At 54.6% G+C, this 27,342-nt stretch overlaps 1 protein-coding gene across 3 annotated transcripts in view; it reads left to right on the top strand.

The window, feature by feature from the left end:
• The window catches only part of HM13 (histocompatibility minor 13), a 40,746-nt gene extending 15,085 nt beyond the window's left edge, over positions 1 to 25,661 (top strand). The window contains exons 3-13 of one of the 3 annotated variants that reach the window (XR_004969910.1): positions 2,146 to 2,228; positions 7,454 to 7,542; positions 9,486 to 9,571; positions 9,677 to 9,802; positions 10,474 to 10,531; positions 13,462 to 13,545; positions 16,416 to 16,452; positions 18,293 to 18,395; positions 22,446 to 22,531; positions 24,231 to 24,433; positions 25,258 to 25,661. Coding sequence is in view for 2 of the 3 variants with exons in the window: in XM_036321809.1 (XP_036177702.1) it covers positions 2,146 to 2,228; positions 7,454 to 7,542; positions 9,486 to 9,571; positions 9,677 to 9,802; positions 10,474 to 10,531; positions 13,462 to 13,545; positions 16,416 to 16,452; positions 18,293 to 18,395; positions 22,446 to 22,531; positions 24,231 to 24,377; positions 25,258 to 25,357 (999 nt within the window). In the remaining variant the exon portion in view is untranslated. The remainder of the gene's footprint in view (positions 1 to 2,145; positions 2,229 to 7,453; positions 7,543 to 9,485; positions 9,572 to 9,676; positions 9,803 to 10,473; positions 10,532 to 13,461; positions 13,546 to 16,415; positions 16,453 to 18,292; positions 18,396 to 22,445; positions 22,532 to 24,230; positions 24,434 to 25,257) is intronic. The other 2 variants (XM_036321809.1, XM_036321810.1) reach the window with 2 other exon arrangements.
• Positions 25,662 to 27,342: the final 1,681 nt, after the last annotated feature.

Here is a 27,342-nt window from a genome sequence, read left to right as displayed (position 1 = left end):
ATCCATGTGTCTGTGTTCATAGGTCTTTTTCTCATAGCGTTCACAGTGTAGGGCACTGATTTGCCCATCCATCCACTCATTCTATAAACATTGATTGAGCGCCTGCTGCACACCAGGCCCCGTGCTAGGTGCGGGGGACACCAGAGTGAGGAAAAACCTTCAGCCCATCCCTGCCCTCAAGGAGTTTCTTATCACGTGGTGGAGACAGACACTCATTAAGTGATCACATAGGTAAATGGGAGGTTAGTCCTGGGAAGAGCTGTGAAGGCGAGGTCTGTAGCACCAGGGAAGCTCAGAACCATCCTGCCCAGACCCTCCGTATTAGACAGCAGCACCTCCATACACATCGCCACTGAGCCAAAACCCCCGGGAGCCATCTTGCTCCCTGCTTCTCAGCCTCATAGCCAGCCCCTCGGCACATCCTGCATCTGCAATTCCAGAACACATCTACATCTGACCACTGCTCACTTCCCTCCATCCCAGCCCAGGGCACCATCCTCCCTCCGCGGGATTATGCAGTGCCCTCCTCACTGGGCTCTGCTTCCACTTTTACGCTATAGACTGTCTCCCCCACAGCAGCAGAGGGATCCTCCCAGGCCCTCACATCATAGCCCTCCAACTCCAGCCTGTCTGACCCAGATGAATCCACAGCCTTTTCACAGCCCTGCAGAGTCTGTCTCCCTCCTGCCTCCCAGCCCCATCCCCTGACAATCTCCCCTTGCTCTCTCAGCTCCAGACTCAGGCCCTCACTAGTATTCCCTGCACACACAAGCATGTACCCACCTCAGGACCTTTCCACTCATCCTTCCTTCTACCTCAAGTGCTCTTTCCCCAAATATCCTCACAGCTGTTCCCTTCATTAAAGGTTCTATCCCAAAAGAAGTGGGTGTCATCCTGTTAGGGGGGCTTTCCCTGGCCACCTGTCTAAATACCAGTTCTCCCCACTTCTTTCTTCACCTGATTGCCCTGCTAGCTTTTCTTCTTGGCTCCCAGCACCACCTGTTATAGTGCACATTGGTTTCTTTTGAGCTTCTTTCTCCTTCACTGGCACATGAACTCCATGAAGCAGGGACTTTTCTGCCTTATTCCTCGCTGAATCCCAGTGGTTAGCATGATGCCCTGCATGTAGTAGGCAGTAAACATGAGCTGAATTAATGAGGAATTTCCTCGCCATGTCAAGGAAAGCTGCTCTGAGCTGAGAGCAGAATGGTGAGTAGTGTTGGCCTACGTGACGGGAGGAGCGCATCCAGGCAGCATGTAGAGCAAGAGCGGGCGTGGTGTGGGCTGCAGCAGAGAAGTCTGCGCTGGTCACCATGAGGGCCTGAGGCCACGGTGAGGATGGAGGCCTTGAGCTGTGAGAGCAGAGGGACGCTGCTGCTGAGAGCTGTAAGCAGGGAGCAACATGATCAGATGGGCAGGTTTAAACAGGTTCCAGAGCAGCCCCACTTGGGAGACCCCAGTGTCCCTGAGGCCCACACAACAGCCCATTATTGCCTCCCAGTTAGAGACCTTCTTAATAACAAATTCAGAAGACGATGCTGTGAATGGGGCAGAACAGAACATGACAGAGCCTTCCCAGAGTCTAGGATGAACAGCATGTGACCGTTGGCTTCAGAGCACTGAGAGAGAACGCTTCTCAGTTTCACTAACAACATAAGACCAAGAAGCAGCTGTCAGGCTGGCTGCCATGACTCTGGCATCACCATGGAGGAGTGTGCAGGGGTGTGATGTAGAGAGTGGGGCAGGGCACAGGTGACTCGTTCGAGTGTCTTGGGGCCGTGGAGAAGGAAACTGGAGGGTACCTCCTTAGGTCCAGATGGCTTTCTTGGGACTCTGAACCTCAGATTCCCTCCCCCACGATTCCTCTGCAGGACTCTAGACACAACCCTAATGTTGCCTGTCTCCAGGTAATGGGCCCACCAAGTGCAAACCCACGGGCTCCGTTGGAGGTGCATCTGGTGGTCCTCTCTTTTCCCCCCAGGGCCACAGAAACTAAAAGGTCCCCCACGCTGTCAGATTCTCCCTGACGCAGTGCCTCAACTCCAGAGGGGTGTGACCAGCCTTCAGAAGAGAAGTGCGGATTCCAGTTTCCTGCCAGGCGCCGGCAACCCTGACTTTCTGTTTCTCTTTGTATTTCCGCCTCAGATATTCTCCCAGGAGTACATCAACCTCTTGCTGTCCATGTATTTCTTCGTGCTTGGAATCCTGGCCCTGTCCCACACCATCAGGTCAGAAGGCATCTCTGCAGTCTTTGGAGCGTCTTTTTCAGGAGCCAGTACAGGCTCCTGGATGAGAACTTGACCTCTGGCATCATTCAGAGCCAGGTTTGAATCCTGGCTGAGAGACCCAAGGGAATCTTTCCCCGTGTGACCCCGTAGGAGACCTAGGACAAGAACCGTAACCTCTCTGGGCCACAGTTTCCTTACAAGGAGTGATAAGAGTGTCCCCGGTTGCTGGGAAAGTAGTATTTGTGAGCAGTAATGTCATTTTACTTGTCACAGTACTGAGCCGAGTAATAGCAGTGTCCCTGCCAGCTGTTAGAGCCCCTGTGCCAAGCACTATGCAAGGCGCCTCACATGTGATCTTATTTCATGAGAGAGGGCGGTGTAGTGAGAAGGTAGGAGTGCGGCTCTGGAATTTGACTACCTGACTTTGAATCCAGACTCTGCCACTTAATATCCCTGTGACTTTAGGCAAGTTACTTAATCTCCCTGGCCTCAATTTCCTCACCTGAGTGTGAAGGAAAATACTAGTACCCTTCATGGGTCGTGTGGAAGGCTTTTATCACAGGATCTGTTACTGAGCACTTACTGTGCTCAATAACCACTAACCTGCCAGAAAACCTTATAAGGTTAGCTTTTGCTTTTAATCCTGTGTTAATTTGGAAACTAAAGCTCAAAGAGGTTAACAAATTTGCTAAGATCACACAGCTGATAAACAGCAGAGGCAAGATTCAAAGCCAGGTCTGTGTGGCCCCAGAGCCCATCCTCTTCCCACTGTCACTGCTTAGATTGCCGCATGCTGGTGTCAGTTCACTGGTGATGAAGGACCTGGACAGTGATCTGCGGGGGGCTGCTGTGGGAATTTTGGACAAGCCAGTTCTCTGTGCATTGCAAACATTGGGCAGTCCTCGCCCTCTTACTACAGGGGAGTGTGCCCCCCGCCCAACTATGAGAGCCTCCCCATCTGTTTCCATCTGGGCCCTGGAAGTGGTAGTGAACTCAGCTAGGAAGTAGGAAACCTGGCGGAGGGGTGAAGGAGGGAGAGGCCAGGAGCTGCAAGGTCTGTGCATGGTGAGGGGGGAGTCAGAATCTTCCCAGAGCAGTCGGAGAGAATCTAGAAAAAAAAGAGAAGGATCTGCTCACAAGGACATTGAAAGCCAAGGTGAGTTTGGCCCCATTCCTCTAGGCACGTTGGCAGAACAGTGTTAGTCAAGAGTGTGAGCTCAAGAGGCAGATGGCCTGGCTCTGCAGGCTCCATATTTGTGTAGACTACTCCAGCTCTCTGAGCACCAGCTTTTTGACCTACAAGATGGAGATCCTCCAGGTACCTCCTGGTAGGGGCAGATCTAGCCCAGTGCCAAGCCCCACGAGTGAGCTGCTGGCCCACGGTCACAGCTGGAACTTGAACTCTGGTCTTTTTTTCTTTCGTTCTTTTTTTAAATGTTCTCGTTGATTTTAAAGAGAGAGGGAGAGAGAGAAACACCAATGTAAGAAAAATCGGTTGCCTCCCACACACACCCCAACCAGGATGGAACCTGAAACCTGGGTATGTGCCCGTACAGGGAATCGAACCAGTGACCTTTCGGTGCACAGGACGATGCTCCTCCAACTGAGCCACACTGGCAGGGGCTTGAACTCTGGCCTTTTAACTGAGTTCAGTGTTTTCAACTCCACCTACCTTCACCCACAAAATCTTGTCTAGGCACCTTGGGAGGATTCTACTCCAGCCTCCATCCTACAGACTCAAAGGCACCTCTGTAATTTGACCCTAGCAAGATAGTGGCAAACCCAATTATTCTTCCTCAAAGACAAACCTCCCTTCCTGGTAGACCATGGGTGGGGTGGGATCCAGGAAGTCACTTCCAGACACTGGGGCCCATCCTGATTAGCATCTTACCCACTGCAAACCCCCTTCCAGTTCCAGTTCTCACCCGTCTTTGAATAGCTTGAAACCCCCGCCCCTCCCCCAGCCCACCCACCATCACAGAGTGAGAGAACACATAGTTTGAAAGCCACTGGCAGGCCACGTGTTGAGTCATTGGTTATTTCACTTTTATTCCAATAACCCTGCAAGAGAGCTCCATCCAGCTGCTCAAGCAGAATATTTTGAACCTGTATCATTTGTACCCTTTTGAACAATAACTGAGGAAAATGGACCCAAATTTGTCCTGGATTATCTAAGAAGCAGTTGTCCAACTACCTTTTTGTCCGTCTGCCTTTTAATGAATTCATAATTTTTACTGATAAAAATTATCAACAGAAAATAGAACCAACAGCAGCTAAAACTGCACATGGTAACATTTGTGAGTGACTACAAATTATCAGAAGAACCATTTTCTTGCCCAGCCAGTGTGGTCCAGTGGTTGAGCGTTGGCCTATGAACCAGGAGGTCAGGGTTGGATTCCTGGTCAGGGCATATGTCCGGGTTGCAGGCTCGATCTTCAGTGAGCGGTTTGCAAGAGGCAGCCTATCGATGTTTCTCTCTCATCAGTGTTTCTATCTCTCTATCCCTCTCCCTTCATCTCTCTAAAATCCATCAATATATAAAGAAGAATCATTTTCTTGATAAAATTTAGAGCACAAAGTTTGACATGGGAAGATTAGAATTTATATATAAAAACAGTGAAGCCCTGGCCGGGTGGCTCAGTTGATTGAAGTATCAGCCCTGATGTGCCAGGGTTGCAGGTTTGATCCCTGATTAGGGCGCATTCGGGAGTCAACCAATGAATGCAAGGGTAAGTGGAACAACACTCAATATTTTCCTCTCTCCTTTCCTCTCTCTCGCAAATTAATTTTTTTTAAAATTTTTTAAAGACGTGTGTTTTTTTTATTTCAGAGAGGAACTGAGAGAGGAAGAGAGAGATAGAAACATCAGTGATTAGAGAGAATCATCAATCAGCTGCCTTCTGCACACCCCCTACTGGGGGATTGAATCTGACACCTGGATATGTGCACTGACCAAGAATTGAACCATGACCTCCTGGTTCGTGGGTCGACACTCAACCACAGAGCAACACCGGCCAGGCAAAAAAAATTTTTTAATAATACAATAACAGTGGATAGCCATGGGCGAAGAGGTGTTCTCACCATATAGGGCCAAAGCTGTTCTCTGAAAAATGTGATATGGATGAGAAACTGGGATGAATGAAAGGGGGAAGAGAGAGCTTAAAGGGGGGGCCGGCCAGCCACCCTCTCCCAGTGGGCCTGCGGCTCCTGAGGCTTGGCAGAGGAGACCTGCTGAGAGGTTGTAAGACCTGAGCCCGAGCCTCAGCCCCAAGGCTTGTGAGATTCCTTCCAGCTCCACCCCCATTTCCTGGCCCACCTCAGTCCTCGGGAGAAACCGCAGGTTAGGGTTTGGGGGAGGCAGGGCCTGTAGCCTGCCTTTGCCTTGCACAATCACTGAGACTCGAGCCCATGCCAAAATCCTGTCTGCCAAGGAACCTCGACTTTTTATCACCTGTGAGCTCATTCCCCACCCAGCTCACCTTTAGAGGAGAAAAGGAGTCAGAAAGCCAAACTTCGCCACTCTAGGAAGAGGAGGCCATGTCACCAGTTTCTCTGTCCTGTGCCTTCCACCCCCAGGGGAGAGGGCAGCAGGATGTGGTTTCCCAACAGGAAGCAGTGACCTTTAGCTTTGATGTGAGCCATCAAGGACCAGAAAAAAATATCTGCCTCGAACAATAGTCTACATTTGAAGGCCTTCAAGCAAGCATTTGCCAGCAGCCTCCTGGCACCGGGCGACTATGAGGAGGACATTGTAGTGTTCCAAGTGAGGAAACTGTTGCACAGAGCAATTAAGTACCTTTCCCAAGGTCACACAGCTAATAAGCGGCAGAGCTGGGATTTGAACCCAGGAAGTCTGCCTCCAGAGTCCATGTTCTTAATTGCTGCTCTGCTGGTTGAGAAGGCAAGCATCAAGCTTCTAAGGAAGAGGTCAGACTGGAGTGAAGGGCTTAGTTCCTTGGGCCTTCTCTCTGCCTCCACACATACACTCTGGCTTTAGACTTTCCCAAAGGTGATTCAGCAAACTGAGCTGAATCATCCTCACTCATCCCAGCTTCCGCTTCCACCTCCTCAGAGCCCGCTGTGGAAGCCCACTCCCGACTCCATCCTTGGGCCTGCCACATCTCATCATGCCACAGCCTTGCAGACTGGGAGGGATTAGCTGTTTGACAAGTGGGGAAACTGAGCCCAGAGATCCTTAATGCCACATCTTTCTCCAAGCCCCAGGGTCTTAGAGGGCTCCCTTTCCCCTGCCTTTACCACTGTGCCCTAGTTACCTCTTGGCCTGCCTCCATTTACCTGCCATTGGGAACACTGTTCTGGATTTGCCCACCTCATTAGTCATGTCAGTCTATCTGGCATTGCCAAATGCTTTCGAGCTTAGAGTCTAGACAAGCTCCATGATGAGGGAAACTCACAGTTCTTGCATTCTGACTGTAGATGCACTGCTGGCCTAGCTTCTCCCTGCCCTCTCTCCTGTCTTCACAGCAGCACCCCACACACAGCTGGCGTGTGGCTGGTTAGACTTCAGGGCTGAGCCACCCAAGCTTGTAGCCGCTCCAGGCTGCACACAGAAGCCCCGTGTGCTAGCTAATCTTGCTCCGTAGGTAATCCAGAAAAGAAAGTGTCTGTTCCCTGCCTGGCCAGGAAGCAGAGTATGCTGGATTACAAGAGAAGGGGCCAACCCCATGCTGGGTTAACGTGAGAGTATTTCCACCCATGGGGCTGTGAATTGTCTGGCTGATCAAGTCCAACGAGTTCATAAAAATCTCAGGCCTCACAAGTCAAGGGAGTGGGTTGACCATCAGGTCATCTAACTTAGGTTGGAAAGGGAGTTCAGGAATATGCATTCTTGACAAGGGATTCTCATACAGATGGTGCATGGACCAGACTTTGAGATCCATTGCTCTCCTTAAAACTGCATTTTACATGCAAGTCGGCTGCTTTGTGTTTCTTGGGTGATAACCTAGAGGCAGTATGGAAGCACCAGAGCCCAGGGTTCACATCTCAGCTCAGAGACTGACTCCCTGTGTGACCCTGGGCAGTCACTTACCCTCTGAGGGCCTCGGTTTCCAAATGTGTAAAATGGGCACAATAACACCTGCCTGTCGGGACCGCTGTGAGGCTGCTGGAGAGCACAGCTGTGAATGGGGGCTTTATTGGGGTGGTTGGGTCTGTGGGTGCCCACGGGGGCTCTGTTTGCCAATCTGCTTTGTCTTCTCTTCCAGCCCCTTCATGAGTAAGTTTTTTCCAGCCAACTTCCCAAATCGACAGTACCAGCTGCTCTTCACGCAGGGCTCCGGGGAGAACAAGGAAGGTCAGTGCTGCCCGCTTCCTCCTCCACTCCCCTTAGTCTCTCCGATGGCGGGGCTCTTGGATAGAGCGAGTGATGGAGAAGGTGGGCTCTGGGTCACACTGCCTGCTCGGGGAACTCTGGGTGAGCGCCTTTACCTCTCTGAGCCTTGGGTGTTTTGTTGGGGTTTTTTCATCTGTAAAATAAAAGTGGTCTGTTACCTCCCACTTAGGTATGTTGTTAGGAGGCAAGTAGGTGATGAGTGGAAAGCATTCAGCACACTGCCAGGCTGTAGTAAGCACTCAGTAAAAGTTGGCTATTGTTGCTATTTTTAGTAGGATTACTTTCCTACCTAAGATTTGAAAGGGAGATTCTATGGCTTTTTTTTTTTTTTTTTTTTTTTTTTTTTAAGAGAGAAAGGAAAGGAGACAGAGAGAAATATCAATTGGTTGCCTCCCACAAGCCCAGCCAGAGTCAAACCCGAAACCTGAGCATGTGCCCTGACCGGGAGTTGGTGCGTGGGACAACGCTCAACCAACTGAGCCACACTGTCCTGGGCTCCACGGCTTCGTAAAACGTGAAACCTGTGGCCTGGCCAGAGCGGCTGGTCGGTTGTCATCCATGCCCCAAGGGGTTGCCAGTTGGACTCCTGGTCAGGGCGCATACCCAGGTTGCGGGTTTGATCTCCTGTCAGGGAGCATGTGGGAGGCAGCCAGAGCCTACCAATCGATGTTTCTGTCTTTCTCTCTCTCTCCTTTCCTCTCTCTATTAAGAGAAAAAAAAGAAAGAAAAGAAAAATCAATAAACACATTTTTTAAAAAGAAAGTGAAAAAACTACAGGGAATTGGGGGAAGCCTGGGTTTTGGGATTAGTTAGGTTGTGGGTTCGAATGTTGTAACAGGATTACAATGGCTTGGCCAAACGGAAGGGGTTTCTCATGTAAAAATCTGAGTTTGTGAATGTCGCACTCTCTTACTGGAGCCTAGCACATTCTACCTTGTTTCTAAAGAACAGCAATTTTATGTGACTTTTTTGCACCCCTAGTGCATCTGTTGATTTAAAAAAAAAACGGCTAAGCTTGCACCAGAGTCTTCAGGGTCCCAGGCGCTATCTGTCTCTTGCTCTGCCTCATGCCCGGACCCTGGGCCTCGGATGGTGCTCCGTCACTCCCCAGGCCCACCAGATGGAAGGAGAGGCAGCTGTACCACAGCCATTTAGCAGCAGGGGAAGCTGAAAACTGCGGCCAGGAGCTGGTTGGCCGCGTGTCCAGACAAAAATCACCAGGGGAAAGCGGAAATGGGGCCCAGCGGCAGCCTCCTACCCTCTGAAATCTGTGCCAGTGGCTGTGCTCTGCGGCCCTGGGCTTCCTTGTGAGGAGACTGCCTCTGCCACAGGGCTCCCCACAGGAGCCGACTCGGGGACTCCCTCTTGCTTTTCCTCCAGGCGCCATCTCTTACTTTCTTCCTCCTCTGCCAGTGACGTAGGGCTGCCAGCAACCTTCCTGATTCCTTTGGCGGCAAAATAGGAAGGTTCCTGAAGGAACGGGGACCTTGCTGAAGGCCTGGGCTTGTGGCAGCTGGCATTGATTGGCCTCCCACTGTGCCCGGCACCGTGCTGGGAGCTCCGTAAGGGCCATCTCACTTGCTCCCCACAGCAGCCTCTCAGGGAGGTGATGTGATCCTCATTTTACAGATAAGGAACCTGAAGCTCAGAAAGGGAACGGCCTCCCCAGGGTCACCCACCTACAAGTGTGAACTGTGCTCCGGCCGCCTCCCATTGACCCCGCACCAGGCCAGGCCTGTGCTCTCTGAGCCTCCATTCCCCCCTCTAGGAAAATGGAGAGACTGGGGGTGGCTCCCTTGAGCCTGTGACAGTGCCCACAGCCATGCCCTCCTCCGTCCAGGGGCTGACAGGGGGAGGGGCAGCCCCGCCCCCGGGGAGTGGACTTACCCGGCCTCTCTGCCCAGAGATCATCAATTATGAGTTTGACACCAAGGACCTGGTGTGCCTGGGCCTGAGCAGCATCGTTGGCGTCTGGTACCTGCTGAGGAAAGTAAGTAGCCAGGGCCTGAAATGAGGTTCGTGGGGGGCAGGGGCAGCACTGGATGGGACAGGGCAGGGGGGCACACGAACTGGTCTCACTCCCACCTTCCCCCAGCACTGGATTGCCAACAACCTCTTCGGCTTGGCCTTCTCCCTTAACGGGGTGGAGCTCCTGCACCTGAACAACGTCAGCACCGGCTGCATCCTGCTAGGCGGCCTCTTCATCTACGATGTCTTCTGGGTAAGCCTCTCCCTGCTCCCCTTTCTCTGGCCTGGGCAGCGGTCATCTGATGGAGGGCAGCAGCTGTGGCCTGGAAGTCGAGGCCCCAGCGAAGGTCCCTCTGGGCTCGGCTGCCTTCATCCATGACAGAGGAGAGAGCAGGTCCCAGTGCCTGCAGCCCACCTTGTCTCTTTCTCACGGTGGCCCTGGCAGGGGTAGTTAATGCTGATCAATGGGCCTGGCACGGGCACTGATGTGTGAAGCAGAGGCTGCTGTTGACCAAACGCTCTGGCTACACACATCCCTGGGCTGAGACCTGCCACACTCACACCGAGAGGCATTGCTGTGGGGTCATGGGCAGCCTCGTGCAGGTGCCCTCTCTCCAGCCTCAGGCAGCCTCTTCTCTTAAGTGGGTGAGACTGCAGGGGCATCTCTTGGAAGGGCAGAGCCCTGGCCAGGGACGTCACAGGCCCTTTTCCGACACCTTTGAAATGCCCAGAACCAGAGCCCCCTGAAGTGTCCCCAGGGCCAGTTTTGGGGACCACCTGCTCAACTTCACATCTGCTCTGGAGCCCCTCCCAGCTCCCTGTCCTCTCCCTGCAGATCTCAGCAGGACATCGAGGCGCCTGAGGTCAGCCATTCTGCCCCTCCCGGCCCCCACCCCCTTCTAGGCGCCTTTCTTCTCCTTCTAGGTATTTGGCACCAATGTAATGGTGACAGTGGCCAGGTCCTTTGAAGCACCAATAAAATGTAAGTGACCACCCCCACATGGGGAGCCCCTTTGCCCCCACCCAAGTGGCCCTTCCCCCTGTGGTCCCTGTTCTAGTCATTCCTGTCCGTTAGCTCTCCCCACACACCTGGTCTTCCTCCAAGCTCTCCTGCATCTCCAGCCTCCTTTCCTTGTCGTCATTGGTTCATCTGGCCGTGTTCACACCCAGCCACCTCTGCCCAAACCCTGGCCTCTAGGCACTTGGTCACAGTGCAGTGTGCTGTGGGGTGGGCTGGAGTGGACGCCAGCATAGAGAGGGGTCTCACGCACCTGTGGCGAGCACTCAGGGGCACTCCAGAGAACTGCAGCTCCTCACTGACCCCTTTAATGCCAGCAGTTGGGCACCATCTCCCATGGGTCTCACACTGCCTGGTCGTGTTCTTCCTGTATCCATCATTTATAAATATTAGAAAATCCAGCTACAAGCATCATTAAACAATGTGGACATTTTGTTAATGCTCACTATAGCAAGCCCAGTGGGAGAGCGTCTCGGGGTTGGGTTAATGACCCCGGTGGAGTCGCCAAGAGCCAGGTGACTTCAGTCCTCCCACCCCACCTTCTCAGCATGCCCGCCTGTCCCTTAAGCTCATCCCTTCATGGTCCCAAGGAGGCTGCCACAGTTCCCAGTGTGGATCCCCCACACAGCCATGTGCAGAGGCAGAAAGGGGGAATTTTGTCTCTCCTTCATCAAAGAGGAATGTTTTCCCCAAATCGGCCCTGCAGCTTCCCTTATATTTCACTGGCCAGAATTGGGTCACAGGCCCAAATCCAAACCAGTCATCAGCAAGGGGGATAAGAGAAAGCATGGTTAGCTTAGAGTTTAAGCCTTAGACTGCTCAAGAGTCACCTCCGGGGTCAGGAGACCCACACTGGGGGCTGCACCAGGCATGACAGCAGGTGAAGGGGAGGGTGCCGCTGGGAAGGCACGAACAGTGAGTGGGCTCCATGGAAGCATTGGCTCCGCAGTCAGAGTGAAGCCGGCCTCAGAGAGTCAATTAAGAGCTGTCTTTCCCACAGTCATTCTCCATTACTGCAGACAGGACATCTCCATGAGCCAGAGCGGGAAGCATGGCCACACACTGCTCCTCAATGCCCTGGTCCCAGCTCAGGGACCCGAGGAAAACCAGTGTCTCCCAGCTTTAACTTGAGTAAATGTATGCAGCCTGCCCTGGCCCCTGAGCCAGGCACTCCTGCTGGGGAGATGGAGGGTCAGGGGGACAGGCCACTGCTCTCCTGGAGGTATTTTAGTTAGCAGCCTTCCAGAACCAAGGGTGTCCGGTGGGGACAGTTCCCCAGAGAAGCTCCCCACATGCTTTGATGGATGAACCAGCCAAAGTGTCGGGAAAGGATTTCCTGCATCATGAAGGAGGAATGAGCCTTTACCAGGCATGCAGGGGCAGTGTGGGCATTTGCAAGGTTGGTGAGCACAGCTTCAGCGAAGGGCTGGAGACAGGAACTGCATGGAGGGCCCTGGGAGCGAGTGTGATGAGTTAGGGGAGCAGCAGGAAAGAGGCCAGATTTGGGGAAGGCAAGGATATCATGCCAGGGACTTGGATACTGCTCAGTAGGGGAAATATGACAGTTGAGCGGGGGTACGGCTGTCCTATTTGGTCTCTGGTGCTTAGAGTCTGGTTTTCTGGCTGGCGAAGGCCGGCTCCTCCTCTGCTGGGAGTGGCGCTCAGAGGCAGTATCGCAGAGGGTTGCCTGCACATATGCTGAAGTCAGGCTGCCTGGACTTGAATCCCAGATCTGACAGATGCTCGCTGTGAGACCTTAGGGAAGAGACTGCCCCTCTGTGGGCCCTGGTTTCCACATCTGCCACTCAGAATTGGATGGTACCAGGACTGAGATTGAATGGGGAAATCTGTACATCATCGTAACTGCGTTCAAAACAGGAAGAAGTCCGCAGGGAGGGAAGGGCGTCTGTACGTTTATCAGGGGAGCACAAGCTTACCCACAACCCCCAGCGTGCCTCTGCCTATGGATCATTGCCCAGAGCTGGGTCACTTGACCTCCCGGCCCCCACCCCCGCCTCCCTCAGCAGCAAGGGAAGTCGGGAATTCAAGGACCAGGATTGTCCTGATCATCTTGGCCTTACAGCACACACTTGATCCATCACCTGAAAAGGTTGCCCCACCCAAAGTCGGGACTGGGTTAGTAAAGAAGGCATGAGGTAGTAGTTAACAATGTGCCAATCATCCAATTCTCTCCACACCCTATGGACTCAGTTCTGTTGTCACGCCCATTTCACAGGTGAGGAAACTAAGGCAGAGAGCCGTTAGGTAACCTGTGCAAAGTCACACATCAGAGCCAGGATTCTGACCCTGAAGCTCATGCCTGACTGCTCTGCTCTCAAGGCCCTGAGGATAAAATCCAGTTACAGCCGCCTCTAGCCATAGCTGGACATGGGGGAAGGGGCGTGTCTCTCAGTCTATTTATCCAGAAAGGCCCGCAGAGGGATTTCTGAGTGAGGCTTTCAGCAAAGAATGTGTAGGCGTGTGACCTTTTCTCCCTCAGCAGATGCCGTAAGAGCCTAGAGCCCAGGTTCCCCTGCTTTAGAACAAAACCCCACTGCCACTGCCCTGTCGCAGTGAGACGGAAAGCCTGTCACATCTCAGCACTGCGTGGGCTTAGGGTCAGTCCCATTTAACCAAGGGTTCCGTTGCTGTGTAACTCCATGAGGGCATTAAGCCTTTGACCAGAGGATCCTAGAGTCTTCCCTGCTCTGACCAGCTGTGGTCTCAGATGAAGACATTGCCCATCAGCCCGTCAGCATCCTCTCATCCCCACTCCCTCCACCCCCCAACCCCCAACCCAGAATGCAGGTGTGTGAGCTTCCCACAGCAGAGGTGGGCTAGGAGTCAGTGAGCTGGGCCAGCACCAACTCCTCGCCTCCCTGCCTCCCCTACAGTGGTGTTTCCCCAGGACCTGCTGGAGAGGGGCCTCGAAGCGAACAACTTCGCCATGCTGGGACTCGGCGACATCGTCATCCCAGGTGACCGGGCGGGGGCAGGGGAGGGCTCCCTGGATCAGGGAGGAACACTGTGAAACAGACAGCCTTCCCCAGTGGGAAAGAGGAGAAAGGTGATTCAGCCCAGGGCTTGGTGAAGGAATCCTCCCCACACACATGATCGAGCACCAGGCGGGTGCCAGGCCCTGGCTGGGCACTGGAGGGACAGCAGGGCCAAGAGCGTCCTCACAGAGCTGGCTTGGTGGGCAGATATCACTCAGGAACTACAGAAATAGGCGTGTGTGACAGACTGGAGTGCACAGAAAGGCACATTTCATGACAGTCGTGAAAGAAGCTGACCCCTCTCACACCCACACACTGCGCTCCCCTCACCGTGTTTGCAGGCATTACAGAGGCGCTGGGAGGGCTCCGGGCAGAACATGCCTGTGTTGCTAAATGGTTAGAGCATCAGGCCCCCCCCCTCCCCCCCCACTGAATGGTCGAGGGTTCGATTCCTGGTCAATGGCACGAACCTGGGTTGCAGGTTCAATCCCTGGCCCTGGTCGGGACACATGTGGGAGGCAACGGATCAATGCGTCTCTCTCACATTTATGTTTCTCTGTCTCCCTCTCCCTCTCCCTCCCCACCTCCCTTCCCCTCCACTCTAAAAATGGGGGAAATATCCTGGGTGAGGGTTAACAGCAACAAAAAAGAAAGAGACTGTGGGCAAAGCTGAGCTGCCATTCTGAGGGCAGGGGTAGCGGCTAAGGTCTGGATGTGTGTCTACAGATCTGGGCCTGGTGACAGCCAAAGGGCATACTTGTTCTCCTAGTCCCGGGGGGTTAGAAGTATCCCAGTGCTTAATACGAGAAAAGTTTGCAACAAATTAAAAGCCTATTTATTTTCCACTGCGGAGAGCAATAGCAATGCTGGTAACCTGGGATGTACAGGTACTTCTGTGGTGATACTTTCATTTTGTGACACATCTGTCGGCGGGGCAGAGGCTTTCTCTCTCAGGCCAATGAGGAAAGTGAGGGGGCTCCCCTACTTCACACACTAGCCAGCCACAGGGCTGGGGCTGAGCCCAGCTCTGTCTGACAGCAGAATCGGTGACACCGTCAGGACTGCTGTTAAAACAGTCATTGCAGCAGTGAGATCGTCACAGCAGCTGTCGTTTGTCAAGCACTGCTCGGTGCTTTTCATACATTGTCTTTGCTGCTCCAGCAGCCCGATGAGATAGAAGGTGTTTTCATTTTACCAATGAAATTGAGGTTCGGGGAGTCTTGCCTATGGCTTGGGAGCAGGGGGGGGGGGGGGTGTCTTGAACCCAGGTGTCTCCACAATGGGCAGTGCTGTGAGGCAGGGAGACGTCCTCCCCGGGATGAGGCAGCTCCCTTAGAGAACCGAGTCCGTAGCGCACTCAGCTCACTGCCGCATGGTCTTCACAGGCACCCACAGGGACTTCCCCAGTGTCCGTGTTGGCTGTAATCTGGGCGTGCGGCCCGCACGGGAGGGACATCTGCGTTTCTGTGTGTGCCCACAGATACCTGCCTTTCAGCAGTCTCAGTAACGGGAGCCGATTGTACCCTCACAGAGCACGGTGACAGCCAAAGAACAGGTCGCTGGGTTGTTTTGAGGACCAGATGCATTAGGAGTAGTGAAAGCTCTTGGCAAAGCTCTGACCCCGGTTCAGTTGGGGAACAGTTGCAGAATCCAGCCACCAGGGGGCACTGAGTTCCCCACTTTGTTTACAGAAAGGCAGCGTTTGCTCTCTACCCACCAACTCCCTACTCACAGTCTACAAATGGGGACCAGCTCATTCCCTCTTTAAAGTTAAATATGTGTTGTCAGTCGGTGCCTCTGATCAACAAAGAATGTTTTGGTTCCTGAGAGGTTGCTCTCAACTAAATGAGATTCAACCCTTGCCCTGTCTGAGCCCGAAGACCCGTCAGGGAGGCAGACAGGCTGGTGTGGGGTGTGTTCAGCATGCAGAGGCTGGGCCGTGTGTCCTGGGACTTCAGGGTGTCTGGGCTGGGTTTTAAAGTACAAATGGAAGCTCAGTGGATGGACAGAGCTCCCCATCCTCGCCTGAGTTCCCACGGAGCCTCCCGTGATCTCCTTGCTTCTCCTCTCCCTGCAGCCGGCGCAGGGCCTTTTTCTGAATATGCTTCGTTGTTCTCCCACTTGGAACTCTCCAATGTGCTTCCTTGCTCAGCATAGAGACCCAACTCCTCATGCCCCTGGGCCCTGCATGGCTGGTCTGTCCCCTGCATCTCCTGCTCTGGGCTGCAGCCTTACTGGCTGTCCTTGACCTCTGCCACAGCCCCTGAGCCTTCTTTCCTCAGGATCTTTGCACATGTTGTTCCCTCTCCCTGGCAAATGTCACTTCCTCAAAGAACTCTTCCCCCCACCACCACCCTCCCCTGAGCCTGGGTCTCATCTTGATACACCTTCCCTGGGGCAGGACGCGCCCTCTCACTGTCCTAATCTTACATCGGCTCTGGTTCTGGGCGAGCAGAGTGTGTACCCCGTGTCCCCTGGCTGAACTCGGGTGCAGTGGCTTGCTTACCCTCCTGTTGCCTGTGGTGCCTGGTTCTAGCAGCCCTTGGTGAACATTGGGCGGAGGAGCCAGTGTGGCGCAGCACGGAGCTCGAGGTGCCAGGTCCGTGTGGTCCCAGCCAAAGCCAAGTCCTGGGCCTTCTCGTGGTTCTAGGTGGCCTGATGGCAGGGAGACAGGATTTCTGCTGGCAGTTGGCGTATTGGCCACTCCCTGCGTCCCAGTGATCGCTCTGTGACTGGGGACACCAGGTCGGGGACCCAGTTGTGTGTTAGTTCCTCCCTGGCCAAGCCAAAGGGCTCCAGCTCTGAGGTGCTGGCTTCCCCGCCACTGCCTAACCCTGGCTTCCTCCCGACAGGAATCTTCATTGCCTTGCTGCTGCGTTTTGACATCAGGTAAGCGCCTTAGGACCCTAACCATCCAGCTCTGTGAGTGAGGGGCCTTCCCCTAGCGGGGTTCTCCACTGCCTTCCAGGAGCCCAGAGACGGGACCTCAGGGGACCAGACCCTCCATCCCCCCAGCAGCTGGAGCAGTTCTGACTTTATCTGCATTTTGCATTTTGAGGTTCTAAGTGTTCAAAGAACCTGTGACCAAAAAAAAAAAAAAAGTTAAGTATCACAGGCCAAAGGATTTAAACCCATAGTGCTTTCTCCCCCTGGGACTTTGGCAAGTGGCCTGACCTTTAAAGCTAAGGTTCTTCATCCTTAGGTTAGTGGTGAACAAGTTTCTGCCTCAGGATCGCAGATCTGGAGAGCGCTGAGCACAGTCTGACCTCGGGAGCTCCCAGGAAGATCTCGCTGCAGTCAGCCCTCGAGTTTCTTATCAGCCTGGGGCAGGTCGCCATGGCCCAGCTGCTCCGGCTGTCCCCACCCTCACCTTCTCAGACTTTTTCAGTCCATTGTAGGAAGGGAGCACAGGGGGAGGAAAGGGCCAGCTTGAGTCACCAGTTAAAGCACAGGGAAGGTCGCGCTTGAGTTAATACTGCCCCTGGCCAGCAGGTGGCATTCGGTCACCCAGGGGGGAGCTTGCAGTGTGTGCCCTTAATTTTGAGGTGCTTTATACCCAATATTGCAAAAGCAGTAATTGTGTTAACAGTGGTCATGAGAAACTCAGTACCAGCATCACTGAAATCCCGTTTGCATGCGAAACTTAACCTTCCCCACTCGCATACATCTGGCTGTTTGTATAGTGCCACCACAGACTTACAGCCAGCCTTTGGAAAGGACCAGTTTGTAAGTTGGGGCACGTCTGTGTCAGCCAGCTACTCTTGGCTGTTCAGGGGTGACATAAAGAGAAACCCACAAAAGTCCCTGGACTGTTTGCTGGAGACGCACATTCAGCTGCCAGCATCCTCAGATCCCCTAGCCTGGACTTGAGGATAAGCAAGCCCAATAGAGCTGGTTCCAGAGTTTGTGTAACATTCCCAAAGGGAGTCAGTTGCTCCCCAGGCCTCCAAACAGAGTGGCTGTCGATTTACTTGCAGCTCAAGGCTTAGAAGCCGCCAAGGCAAGGAGAGAAGGGGGTCAGAAGTTCTCATTCATTTCGCAGATGTTACCAGGCATTGTCCCAAGTGCTGGTGACACGCAGAGGTCACAGGCTGGCATTGGAAAGGAAAGTCATGTCGTGGCAATGCCAGGCTGCTTGTGATTCAGCTGTTCTGAAGCTGATCTTGGATGAATCACCTCCAGGAAGCCACTGGCATTTTATCTATGCAGGCAGCATCTATTACTCACAACAGGGAACTGAATTATTATGTGCCCTGCACTTAAAATAGCTTTACAGTTTCTCTAAAAGCATGGCCCACCTGTATCAGATTCCCCTGGGTTTTTCAAAATGCTGATTCCAGGACCTTGCCCCAGACCTATTAGATCAGACTCCCTGGTCATTGGACCTAGAACTCTTGTGGTGTGTTTTTTTTTTTACCAGGTTTCCAGGTGATTTTTGTGCTGGCTAGAATCTTAAGCCACTGTCCTAGATTATAGCATTTGATATTCACAACCATCAGGGAGATAGATTGTGGTAGATAGATCCCCATTTTGCAGATGAGAGACTGAGGCTGAGAGAAGGAAAGTGGCTTGTCCAAAGACACAGCCGGAGCAGTTCCAGAGTGTGTGCCCACTTCTAGACTGTCCCAGCCCAGAGCTCTCAGCCACCCCAACGCCTCCAAGGTCTTCCCAGCTCCTCTCTCAGAGGGATGCTGCATCTAACACTCCCTCCTTCCGTCCTTTCCCGAAGCTTGAAGAAGAACACCCACACCTACTTCTACACCAGCTTTGCGGCCTATATCTTCGGCCTGGGCCTTACCATCTTCATCATGCACATCTTTAAGCACGCCCAGGTGAGCAGGGCTGCCCTCAGTGTATCGGGAATGCTTCACGCAGGTAACAGGGCCATCATAGGGGGTATTTGTTGTATACAGAGGTGGGCGGTACCCATTGCTGTCAGAGCAAGCGTGTCTGATTCTCCACCTTTCACTCGTGGTTCTTGCCTCTGCTTCAGGCAGCACACACATTGGTGGTGAGGAGGAGGAAAAACAGTACCAGCCATGCCTGTTTGCCTTCATCAGAAGGGCAACACCTTCCCCAGAACCTTCCCAGAAGACTTGCCCACATCTCATGGACCAGATCCATGTCACATGGCCCCAGCTGCAGGGAGTCTGAGAGTGGGTGTGACTCCTCAGCCTCAGTAGCAGGGAGACAGAAGAATGGGGTTGGGGTGCATGTTGGGTGTGTCAGCCCAGTGCCCGCCCTGCCAGATGAGTGATAGGGTATTGGGGGTCCCCTCCCTCACTCCCCAAGCTGGCCAGGCTCTGCCTCTTTGTCCCACCAAAATGGGTACTGAGTTGCCACAGAGTGAACCAGGGTGGGGTGGGGGCTGGAGCCATTGTCAGTGTGCCCTGAAGAGGGGGAGACAAAGCAGACAGAATTGCTCTTTACTGGAAACGGAGCACTTCTGTGTGCCAGGCTCTGCTCGGCACTGCCCGAGGGTCATTGTGAACAGACGAAACGAGTTCTGGTGCCAGGCGGCAAGGATGTGGGGGAGCTGAGATTCAAACCTGTGTCACGGGGACACCAAATCCAGGCTCTGAGCCCCCGGCTCTGGGAAGGGCAGTGTGGAAAGGAGCTAAGGGAGCCCTGATGGAGGTCTAGAACCCACCATCTGCGGTTGTGGGACGCTGGCAGGTTGCTGAACTTATTCTTGATTTTCCTCATAGGTGGATAAAAACAAAACGGGGGTAAATAGTAGTAGCCGCCTTGGAGTTGCTTGAAGTTAAATGAGTTAATATGAGTAACGTACTCAGAATCATGCCTGGCCCACGTTGTACTAGCTGTCATTGCTGTTCCCCGCCTCCCTGGCCCTCCTGGGCACCAGCCAGGAACTTTGTTGAGCAGTTACTCTGTGCCAGGCACTCTAAACCCTTTCGCTCATTCACTTGTTTAGTTGTTACAGTATTTAGTGTCTACAGTGTGCGTGAAGTAGATACTAGTATTGTTACACAGAAGGGCCACGGCCCTCTACCCCGTAGGTGAAGAAACCAAGACCCAGCGCAGAGCCATCTCTCATCTCTTCTGCTCTAAACAGCCTCGGGTCAGTGCAAGCTGAGAGTGACCTGCACTTGGCAAGGAGGCTGCAGAGAGTGATTGAACCTGGATTGGGGAAGGAGCTTGGGTGTCTCTTCTGCTCTCAGACCTTAGATTCCAAGCCCAGAGCCATTCCGCCGGCGGCCACCAGGTGGCAGGCTTGCCTTCTGCCTTGGCTAGAGGATTCCATTGGGAGCTCTCACACAGCTGAGCAGAGGCAGGAGACGTGGTCTTCTCTTTGTGGGGGACACTGTAGCCCAGACAGAAAAGACGACTTTCCTGGGTCACACAGCAAGTCAAGCTGGGCCCCACCTGGAACCCTGGACTTTTGTCCCCTAGGCCCAGGCCTGTACTACTCCCCAGCAGCAGCCCAGCCATTCTCCCCAGTCACCCATGTGGGCATCTCCCTAAAAATCTTGAGAAAGGGATTCAGGACATAAGGGGCCTGTTCTGTGAGGTCTCTCCCAGACACAGGCAGTCCCAATGCCAGCGGTTCCCTAGGTAGGGGTGTCCTCTGCCTATGCCGTCTTCAACCCACTGAACCGCTACCAAAAAGCCACACTAAGCCAGGGGTCTAGACGCCTTCTAGAAAGGCCCTTGGAGATGATCGGTGACCTCATTGTACACAGAGAGCGGGGTGTGGTTTAGCTGTGGTCGCATATCAAAGCCAAGATGGATGAAAAGCCAGGAGTCCTAACCCCTGCTCACCGCCCTGAGCTGCTTGTACATCTAGCCTCTTCAGCACTGACTATTTGGAGAGGTTCCCTGGTGCCTTGAGAGGAAAGGAAATAGTAGGCTTGTTCTCCTGATAATCTCGAACTCCCTGCCTCCCAAAGGAGCCGCTCCCATCGGCTCTGAGTGCTGCTTTAGCTGCCTCACACGTTCTGGTGTAGACCTTTGTCATTGTGATTTCTATTGCTCTTGGCCCAAAGCCTAGCTCATAGCAGAGACCTGCTACAGTGGGAGAAGCTCAGCTTCCCAGGTTCAAATCCAAGCTCACCCCCTCATAGACACCCCGTGTTAACTTGGGCAAGTCATTGCTTCCGTCTGAACCTCAGCAGCACCGTCTATAAAACTCAGATCCTAATATTTATGGTGTTATTAGATTCAAGGATAATGTAATTGTGAAGTGTGTGTGGTTCGCAGCCCACCCATGAAGGTTGCCAAAAAATGGTCTGAAGGTCAGACTCCCAAGGCTGTGGAGCCCTGTTCTCTGGTGAGGGGCCGGCTTGGCTTTAGAAAGGATGTTCCCTCACCCAGTCATCTCCCAGCACCTCTTAACTGTGAGCATCCAGGAAGACACCATTTGCTTAGTACTTGCCAGGGCCTCTTCTGGGTGCCAGCAATCCAGCCACGAGCAGGCAGCTGTGGAGATTCCAGGGGTCCCTGAGCGTGTCCAGCAAGAGGACCTGACCATGCGAGGGAAGGCTTCCCCATGGAGGTAACAGCTGAGCTGAGCACTGAAGGAGAGATCTAGGCAAAGGGGGAAGAGCAGCAGCTATACACACAGAGGTCCTGAGGATGGTGAGGACTGGAATGAGGCCAGTGTGGCCGGAGTGGGACAGGGCAGACGAAGGTGGAGAAGGAAGAAGGGCATAGCGGGCCATGGGGAGTTGAACAGTAGAATGACATCCAACTTTCAGATGCTGCAGGGGAAAGAATGGCTTTAGTGTCTAGTATGCCCAATACTCAATCCCCGTTTACTATTTAGACCTCTGAGGCCTCGACTGTCCCCCCTCTCCTCCCAAAGCATCAGCCTGCTATGCCCAGGAGGACACTCATAGGGGTGAGATGGGCTGGGAGGCCTGAGTTCAGTGTGCACAGTAGGTGTTCCGTGAACAAGGCTCTTAGAATAATTGCCATCTTCCAAACCCAGGTTCCCCTGGAGTCTCAGTACAGGCCACAGCAGGTGCTCACCCACAGCAGCTGTGTCACCATCATCATCTTGTTACTGAAGCAGCGTCTCCTGGAGCATGTGCCCAAAATGCAAACTCCTAGGCCCTGGCCAGTGGCTCAGGTGGTTGGAACGTTGTCCCTGTACTGAAGGGTTGCGGGTTCGATTCCTAGTCAGGGTGCATCCGGGAGGCAACCAAGCAGTGTTTCTCTCTCACATCGATCTTTCTTTCTCTCCCTCTCCTTTCTTCTCTCTCTAAAATCAATAAAAACATATCCTCAAGTGAGGATTTAATTATACATTTTTTAAAATATATTTTATTGATTTTTTACAGAGAGGAAGGGAGAAGAATAGAGAGTTAGAAACATCGATGAGAGAGAAACAGCAATCAGCTGCCTCCTGCACACCCCCTACTGGGGATGTGCCCGCAACCAAGGTGCATGCCCTTGACCGGAATCGAACCTGGGTCCTTTCAGTCCACAGGCCGACGCTCTATCCACTGAGCCAAACCGGTTAGGGCTAATTATACATATTAAATATACTATTTGATTGTTTAATTATATTAATTAAATATTTAATTAATTTCGTTAAACCTAGGGAAGGAGGGTCTCTGGAAATAGGACCAACCAAGAGGTTACATGTTTGAACCTAAAGTCCTAGGTGATTGGAATACTGTCAGCCAGGCTCCAGGCACCCTTCGAGCCCTGTGTACTTGAGTTTCTTTGGGTTTCTTGCCTTCCCTCCTAGGGAGGAGCAGCCCCAGTCCAGGAGTCAGGAGCCCAGATTCAGGCCCAGACACTGACTGGCTCTGTGAACCTGGGCAGTAGCTGTCCCTGTCATGCCAAGGAAAGGGTTCGTGGCCCTGAGAAGGTATCCTGCCCAGCATTGCCTCACAGCCTATATCCTCTTGCAGCCTGCCCTCCTGTACTTGGTCCCCGCCTGCATCGGCTTTCCCGTCTTGGTGGCACTGGCTAAGGGAGAAGTGACAGAGATGTTCAGGTAAGGGGCAGGGAGCAGACGTTTGCACAGGTGCACCTGCAGGCAGCCAGTGGAGCTGTTTGTACACGTCTCCAGGGGAACATTGTTCCCACCACCAGCCCCACCCCTCGCCCTTTCCACCAGCAGGTGGGTGCCTGGCCTGTGGGCACCGCAAGAGCCTTTCTGTGTGCCGGAGCCAGGAGAGGGCAGGCCTCGGGCCTCTCCAGACAGCTCCCACAGCCAAAGGCCAGCTGCTCGTGAGAAGGGACTGGCTGGTGTAGAATTTCCCCCCCCGGGCTGCCTCACTGTCAGGAGTCCTGAGTTCCCACGGACTGTGCCGTGCCACCTGTGCTGTGCCACCGTGTGACTCTGGGCATGTCCTTCCCCTCCCCTGGCCTCGGTCGTCACATAGGAGTATTAGGGAGGCTGCCGTGTGGTGGCAAGTACCCCAGATTAGAAGTCAAGTGTCAGTCCCCATTCAGCCGCCCCTGTAGCTGTCACCCACAGCTAGCTGGGTTCTCTGTCTCAGTCACATCTACACACCAGCCACGCCCATGCACAGCCCCACCCACACCCCCAGGCCTGCGTGACTCCAACAGGTGTCTGCTCCTCAGCACCACTGACCCCGCCTGCCAGGGACCCAGAAATAGCTGCCAGCTGCGATCGGAGCTGCCCACTCGGGCCTTCCACCCAGCTCCACCTGCCAGCCTCTATGTTGTCCCTCGAGCGCCTGCCAGGGCCTTCTGTGCACCTGGCTGCCTCCAAGGGAGCCTGTGACTCACCCCTCCCCCGTACCTGCCCTGCCTAGAAGCCCCAGGCTCCAGCCTGCCTGCTCTTATCTCTTGTTCTGGTAAAGTCTATGGACTCTTGAGACAAGACTGCAGGTGAACTTGGGAACAGATCAGGGTGCTTTGGGGGCAGAGGTGGGACCTGACCTCTGAGCTGAACACCTGCCCTCATCCTCTGGCTCTTGTCCAGTCTCAGCCCCCACCCACCCCTTGGGTAACGTCTCCGGTCCCAGTCCTATTGTACCCTCATGGAGTCAAGCTCTGAACACCCCCAGCTAGAACAGAGGGGGCCCCTTCACTCATTGGACTTGATTTCCCTAAATGTTCCGCACAGAGGCATCCAGCCCTCCCTTCCCAGCCCCACCCCACAGGAGGTTCTTAGATTGAGGTGGAAAAGTAGGTGGTCTCTCTCTTCTCTTTCTGTCCAACTCTCTCCCTAATTCTCCACCTTATCCTTTGTTTTACTTTTCCCTTTATTGTTATGCCCCCCTTTTTTTCATTCATTCATTTACTTTCCAATAGGTAACAAAATTCCCTAACTGAGAGGGACAGCACCCTCAATGCCCCAGACACCCACAGGCCAGCTCTGTCACAGTGTGTCCGCACTCAGACACCCTTGCACCTAAGAGCAAGTTCGGGTACGTGTTCCTGCACATGGTGGCATTCTCAGAGCACCTGCATCTCGATTTTTCACCCAGCAGCAGATCTGAGAAATGTTTCCACCAGCCCGTGGACGTCTAGTATCCCCTTGTATCAGTACATCTTTTCTTTTTTATTCTCCAAGTAATAGCGGCTTCTGTCCAGAGAAGCTGAACGTGCAGAGAGGTAAAAGAAAGACACAGTTCTGCTCGCTGCTCCTGGGAAGAGAAGGCTCTGTCCTCTTCTAGTCTTTTCCTCGCCATCTCTCTTTTCTGTCTGTCTGTCTCTCACAGCTACGAGTCCTCAGCGGAAATCCTGCCTCATACCCCGAGGCTCACCCACTTCCCCACCATCTCGGGCTCCCCAGCCAGTCTGGCCGACTCCATGCAGCAGAAGCTAGCTGGCCCTCACCGCCGGCGCCCGCAGAATCCCAGCGCCATGTAATGCCCAGCGGGTGCCCACCTGCCCGCTTCCCCCCACTGCCCCAGGGCCCAAGGTAGGGCAGACACCCCAGCCCCAGTGAGTGGGGTAGGGAGCATTGCCAGGGGCCGGAGGCTGCTCCTCCACAGCCATCAGGCAGTCCCTGCACCCAGCTGTGGGGCCAGGGACCGGGCAGCCCGAACGTCGGTGTCCTCACCGAGAACCCGGGGCTCTGGAGAGAGTGGGTGTCAGCACCTCCGTCATACAGTAGTAGATACTGTTACTACTCGCTGTGCGGAATCTTGGGCAAGTCACTTTCTCCTTTCAAAGCCTCTTTCTTCATCTGTAAGTGGGCATATTCCTGCCTCAGGGGGTGATCTAGTGAGGAAATGTGGGCATTGTCCTTGGCATGAACTCAGTTGCTCAATAAGTGGAGCCCATAGTAAGAGTTAAGCCAGGGTATCCGCCTTCGAGAGTGGCGCCTTGCCACTTGCCAGTAGAGCAGCCCTCTGCCCGCTCGCACCCCTGGGGCTGAGTTCTTTGACTTCTGCCATGTGGCCTGGGAGTCAGCCATCTCCCAGAGCCGCATCCTGGCTGCCCCTTTGTTTCCCCACTGTCTCCAGCAGAAGGTTCAAGAAGCTTAAAGTTGGTTCACACAAGCCCAACCACTCCTCCATTTGCCACTGCCCTTGCCACCTCTTGGCACCACTGGGCACTGGAAAGCAGAGCCGCCTGTCTGGGAAGGGCACAGAGCGGGCGGGCCAAGCACCGGAGGAGGCTGGGCAGTGGAGAGAGGGCTGGCATTCCTCGTGAGCCCCGGGTTTTGGGGGGCTGGCGGGGCACAAGGATTCTTCTCTCCCTCACCTCTAAGTGTGTTTTTATTGTTTTGCTTTTTGTCAGTTATGAAGAGTCAAATCCTAAGGATCCAGCAGCTGTGACAGAATCCAAAGAGGGAGCAGAGGCGTCAGCATCAGAGGGGCTGGAGAAGAAGGAGAAATGATGTGCTGGTGCCTGACCCTCGAGGGCTGGACCAGGCAGGCGGGGATGGACCAGGCAGGCGCACACAGCCAGAGGGTGCCCCAAGGAGGGCGGGGCAGCAGGACCCTGCAGTGCCGCCTCTGTGGCCTGGTTCCCCTTCCCCTCCTCTGGCCTTCCTCTGCCCCTCCCTGTCACCTGCAGGCAAAGGAAGCCCCCAGCGTCCCCTCTGCCCCAGGTGCCCGGTGGGAAAAGGGGTCTGATTTTTAGATTTTTGTATCGTGAACTGACTGCCTCACATTAAAAACTCATCCCGTTGCCCACGCAGACCCCTGCGCTCCTAGCATCTTACAGTGGGTCTACTAGCTCTCACTCTCCCCCCAGAAACTGACCTGTAAGCCCCTTCTTGGGGATTGGACTGATGCAAAGGGGGGGGGGGGGGGGCGTGCCCTGACCTCTGGGCCCCTCTGCCCCATCCCAGATGCCTACCCAGTCCTGGCTCCGAACCCCAGGGATGCCATGTGGCCAGCAGAGGGGGCCCACGAGCCCTCCTTCCACTAGCCATCCGGTTTTCCTCACCACTGTCCTCGCACCAGGGGGCAGCAAGCAGGGTAGACGGGTGCTGGATGTTTCACCTGCCACCCAGCCCATCAAGGGAAGTGGAGGGTTGGCACCAAAAGGCTGACCTCACTCAGCAAAGGGACCAGTATCTGTAAAGTGGAGAAATGGGCAGGGCCTCGTGGTCCCCAGGGAAGAGTTGTTTTTTTAATTCTTTTTAAATATATTTTTATCGATTTCAGAGAGGAAGGGAGCGGGAGAGAGAGATAGAAACATCAGTGAGGAAAGAGAATCATTGATTGGCTGCCTCCTGCAGGCCACACACTGGAGGTCGAGCCCACAGCCTGGGCCTGTGCCCGACCGGGAAGCAAACCAGGACCTCCTGGTTCATAGGTTGACGCTCAACCACTGGGCCAGGCCGGCCAGGCCAGAACCAGCGTCCCTGGTCCCGGTGTGGACACGGCTTCATCTGGAGAGCCAGGCCCAGCGATGCTGGTCACAACACAAGGGCCGGAGCCGTTAGAGAAACAGGGCGGGACTGGCCCAGCGCCTGAGGGCATCGAGGCCCAAGGGCTGCAGCCCTAGGAACAGGGCCTTCCATGGCCTGCAGGAAACCCCGTGGGCCCGGCCGCCCGCCTGGAGTGGGGTCACCGAACCCGAGAGGAGGGGGTGCCACTGGACAGACTCCGTCCTCCGAAGTGCCTGAGCGCAGTGCAGCGCCCCTCCCGGGCCTGGTCACCGGCTGGTGCGCTGGGCACCTCTGAGCCGTCCCTCCAGCCTCTCTGGGCCGAGGGTTCTGTGGACAGAAAAGCCGGGGTAGGAAATCTCGGGCTTGTCCTGGCCGGGGGGTCCCTTTCAGGGGCTCCTCGGACCTCTCCCGACTCCAGCCGCCTCCGGAGGGAAGGCCGTGTGGTCCTGGAACAAGGCCCCTGTGAGGGCGGCGTACGGGGCAGGCGGCCCAGGCACACAGTGCGGTTGGCGCTGCGGCCCGGGGCCCACAAAGGCCTCATTGAGTCACCGCCGGCCCCCGGCGGAGGCTGAGGTGGCAGTGGCGCCGGGCGCCCGCCACCTAATGACCATCCTGGCCGGGCCAGATGTTCCACAGACCTCGGCAGGGCCGCCCCGGGCCGCCCGGCCAGCCGGCACCGCAGAGGCCACTCTAATTCCAATTAACCAGCTTCAGCTGAGCAAACAGCGGGCAGCGGTGGCCCAGCCTGGGCGGTAGGCCCGGCCCGCAGAGCCTCCGAGTCTAGACTCCAGATGTGCGCTGCCACCGCCAGAGTCCCGTGGAAAAATGGCACCGGGCTGGGCACGGGGTGGGCCTGCTCGCCGAGCAGCAGGGCGGGTGTCGGGGCGGGGCCCTGGGCAGGCCTGGCTCCCGCCTCACCCCAAGTGGGGGCGGGCTCTTGGGAAATGGCTCCGCAACCCCGCGTCCTGCCCCGGTTGGTTAGG

The sequence above is a fragment of the Myotis myotis genome, unplaced genomic scaffold (genome assembly GCF_014108235.1).
Source record: "Myotis myotis isolate mMyoMyo1 unplaced genomic scaffold, mMyoMyo1.p scaffold_m19_p_9, whole genome shotgun sequence".
Taxonomy (NCBI): domain Eukaryota; kingdom Metazoa; phylum Chordata; class Mammalia; order Chiroptera; family Vespertilionidae; genus Myotis; species Myotis myotis.
The sequence above is the reverse complement of the archived record's forward strand: the minus strand, read 5'-3'. Positions and strand labels throughout refer to the sequence as shown.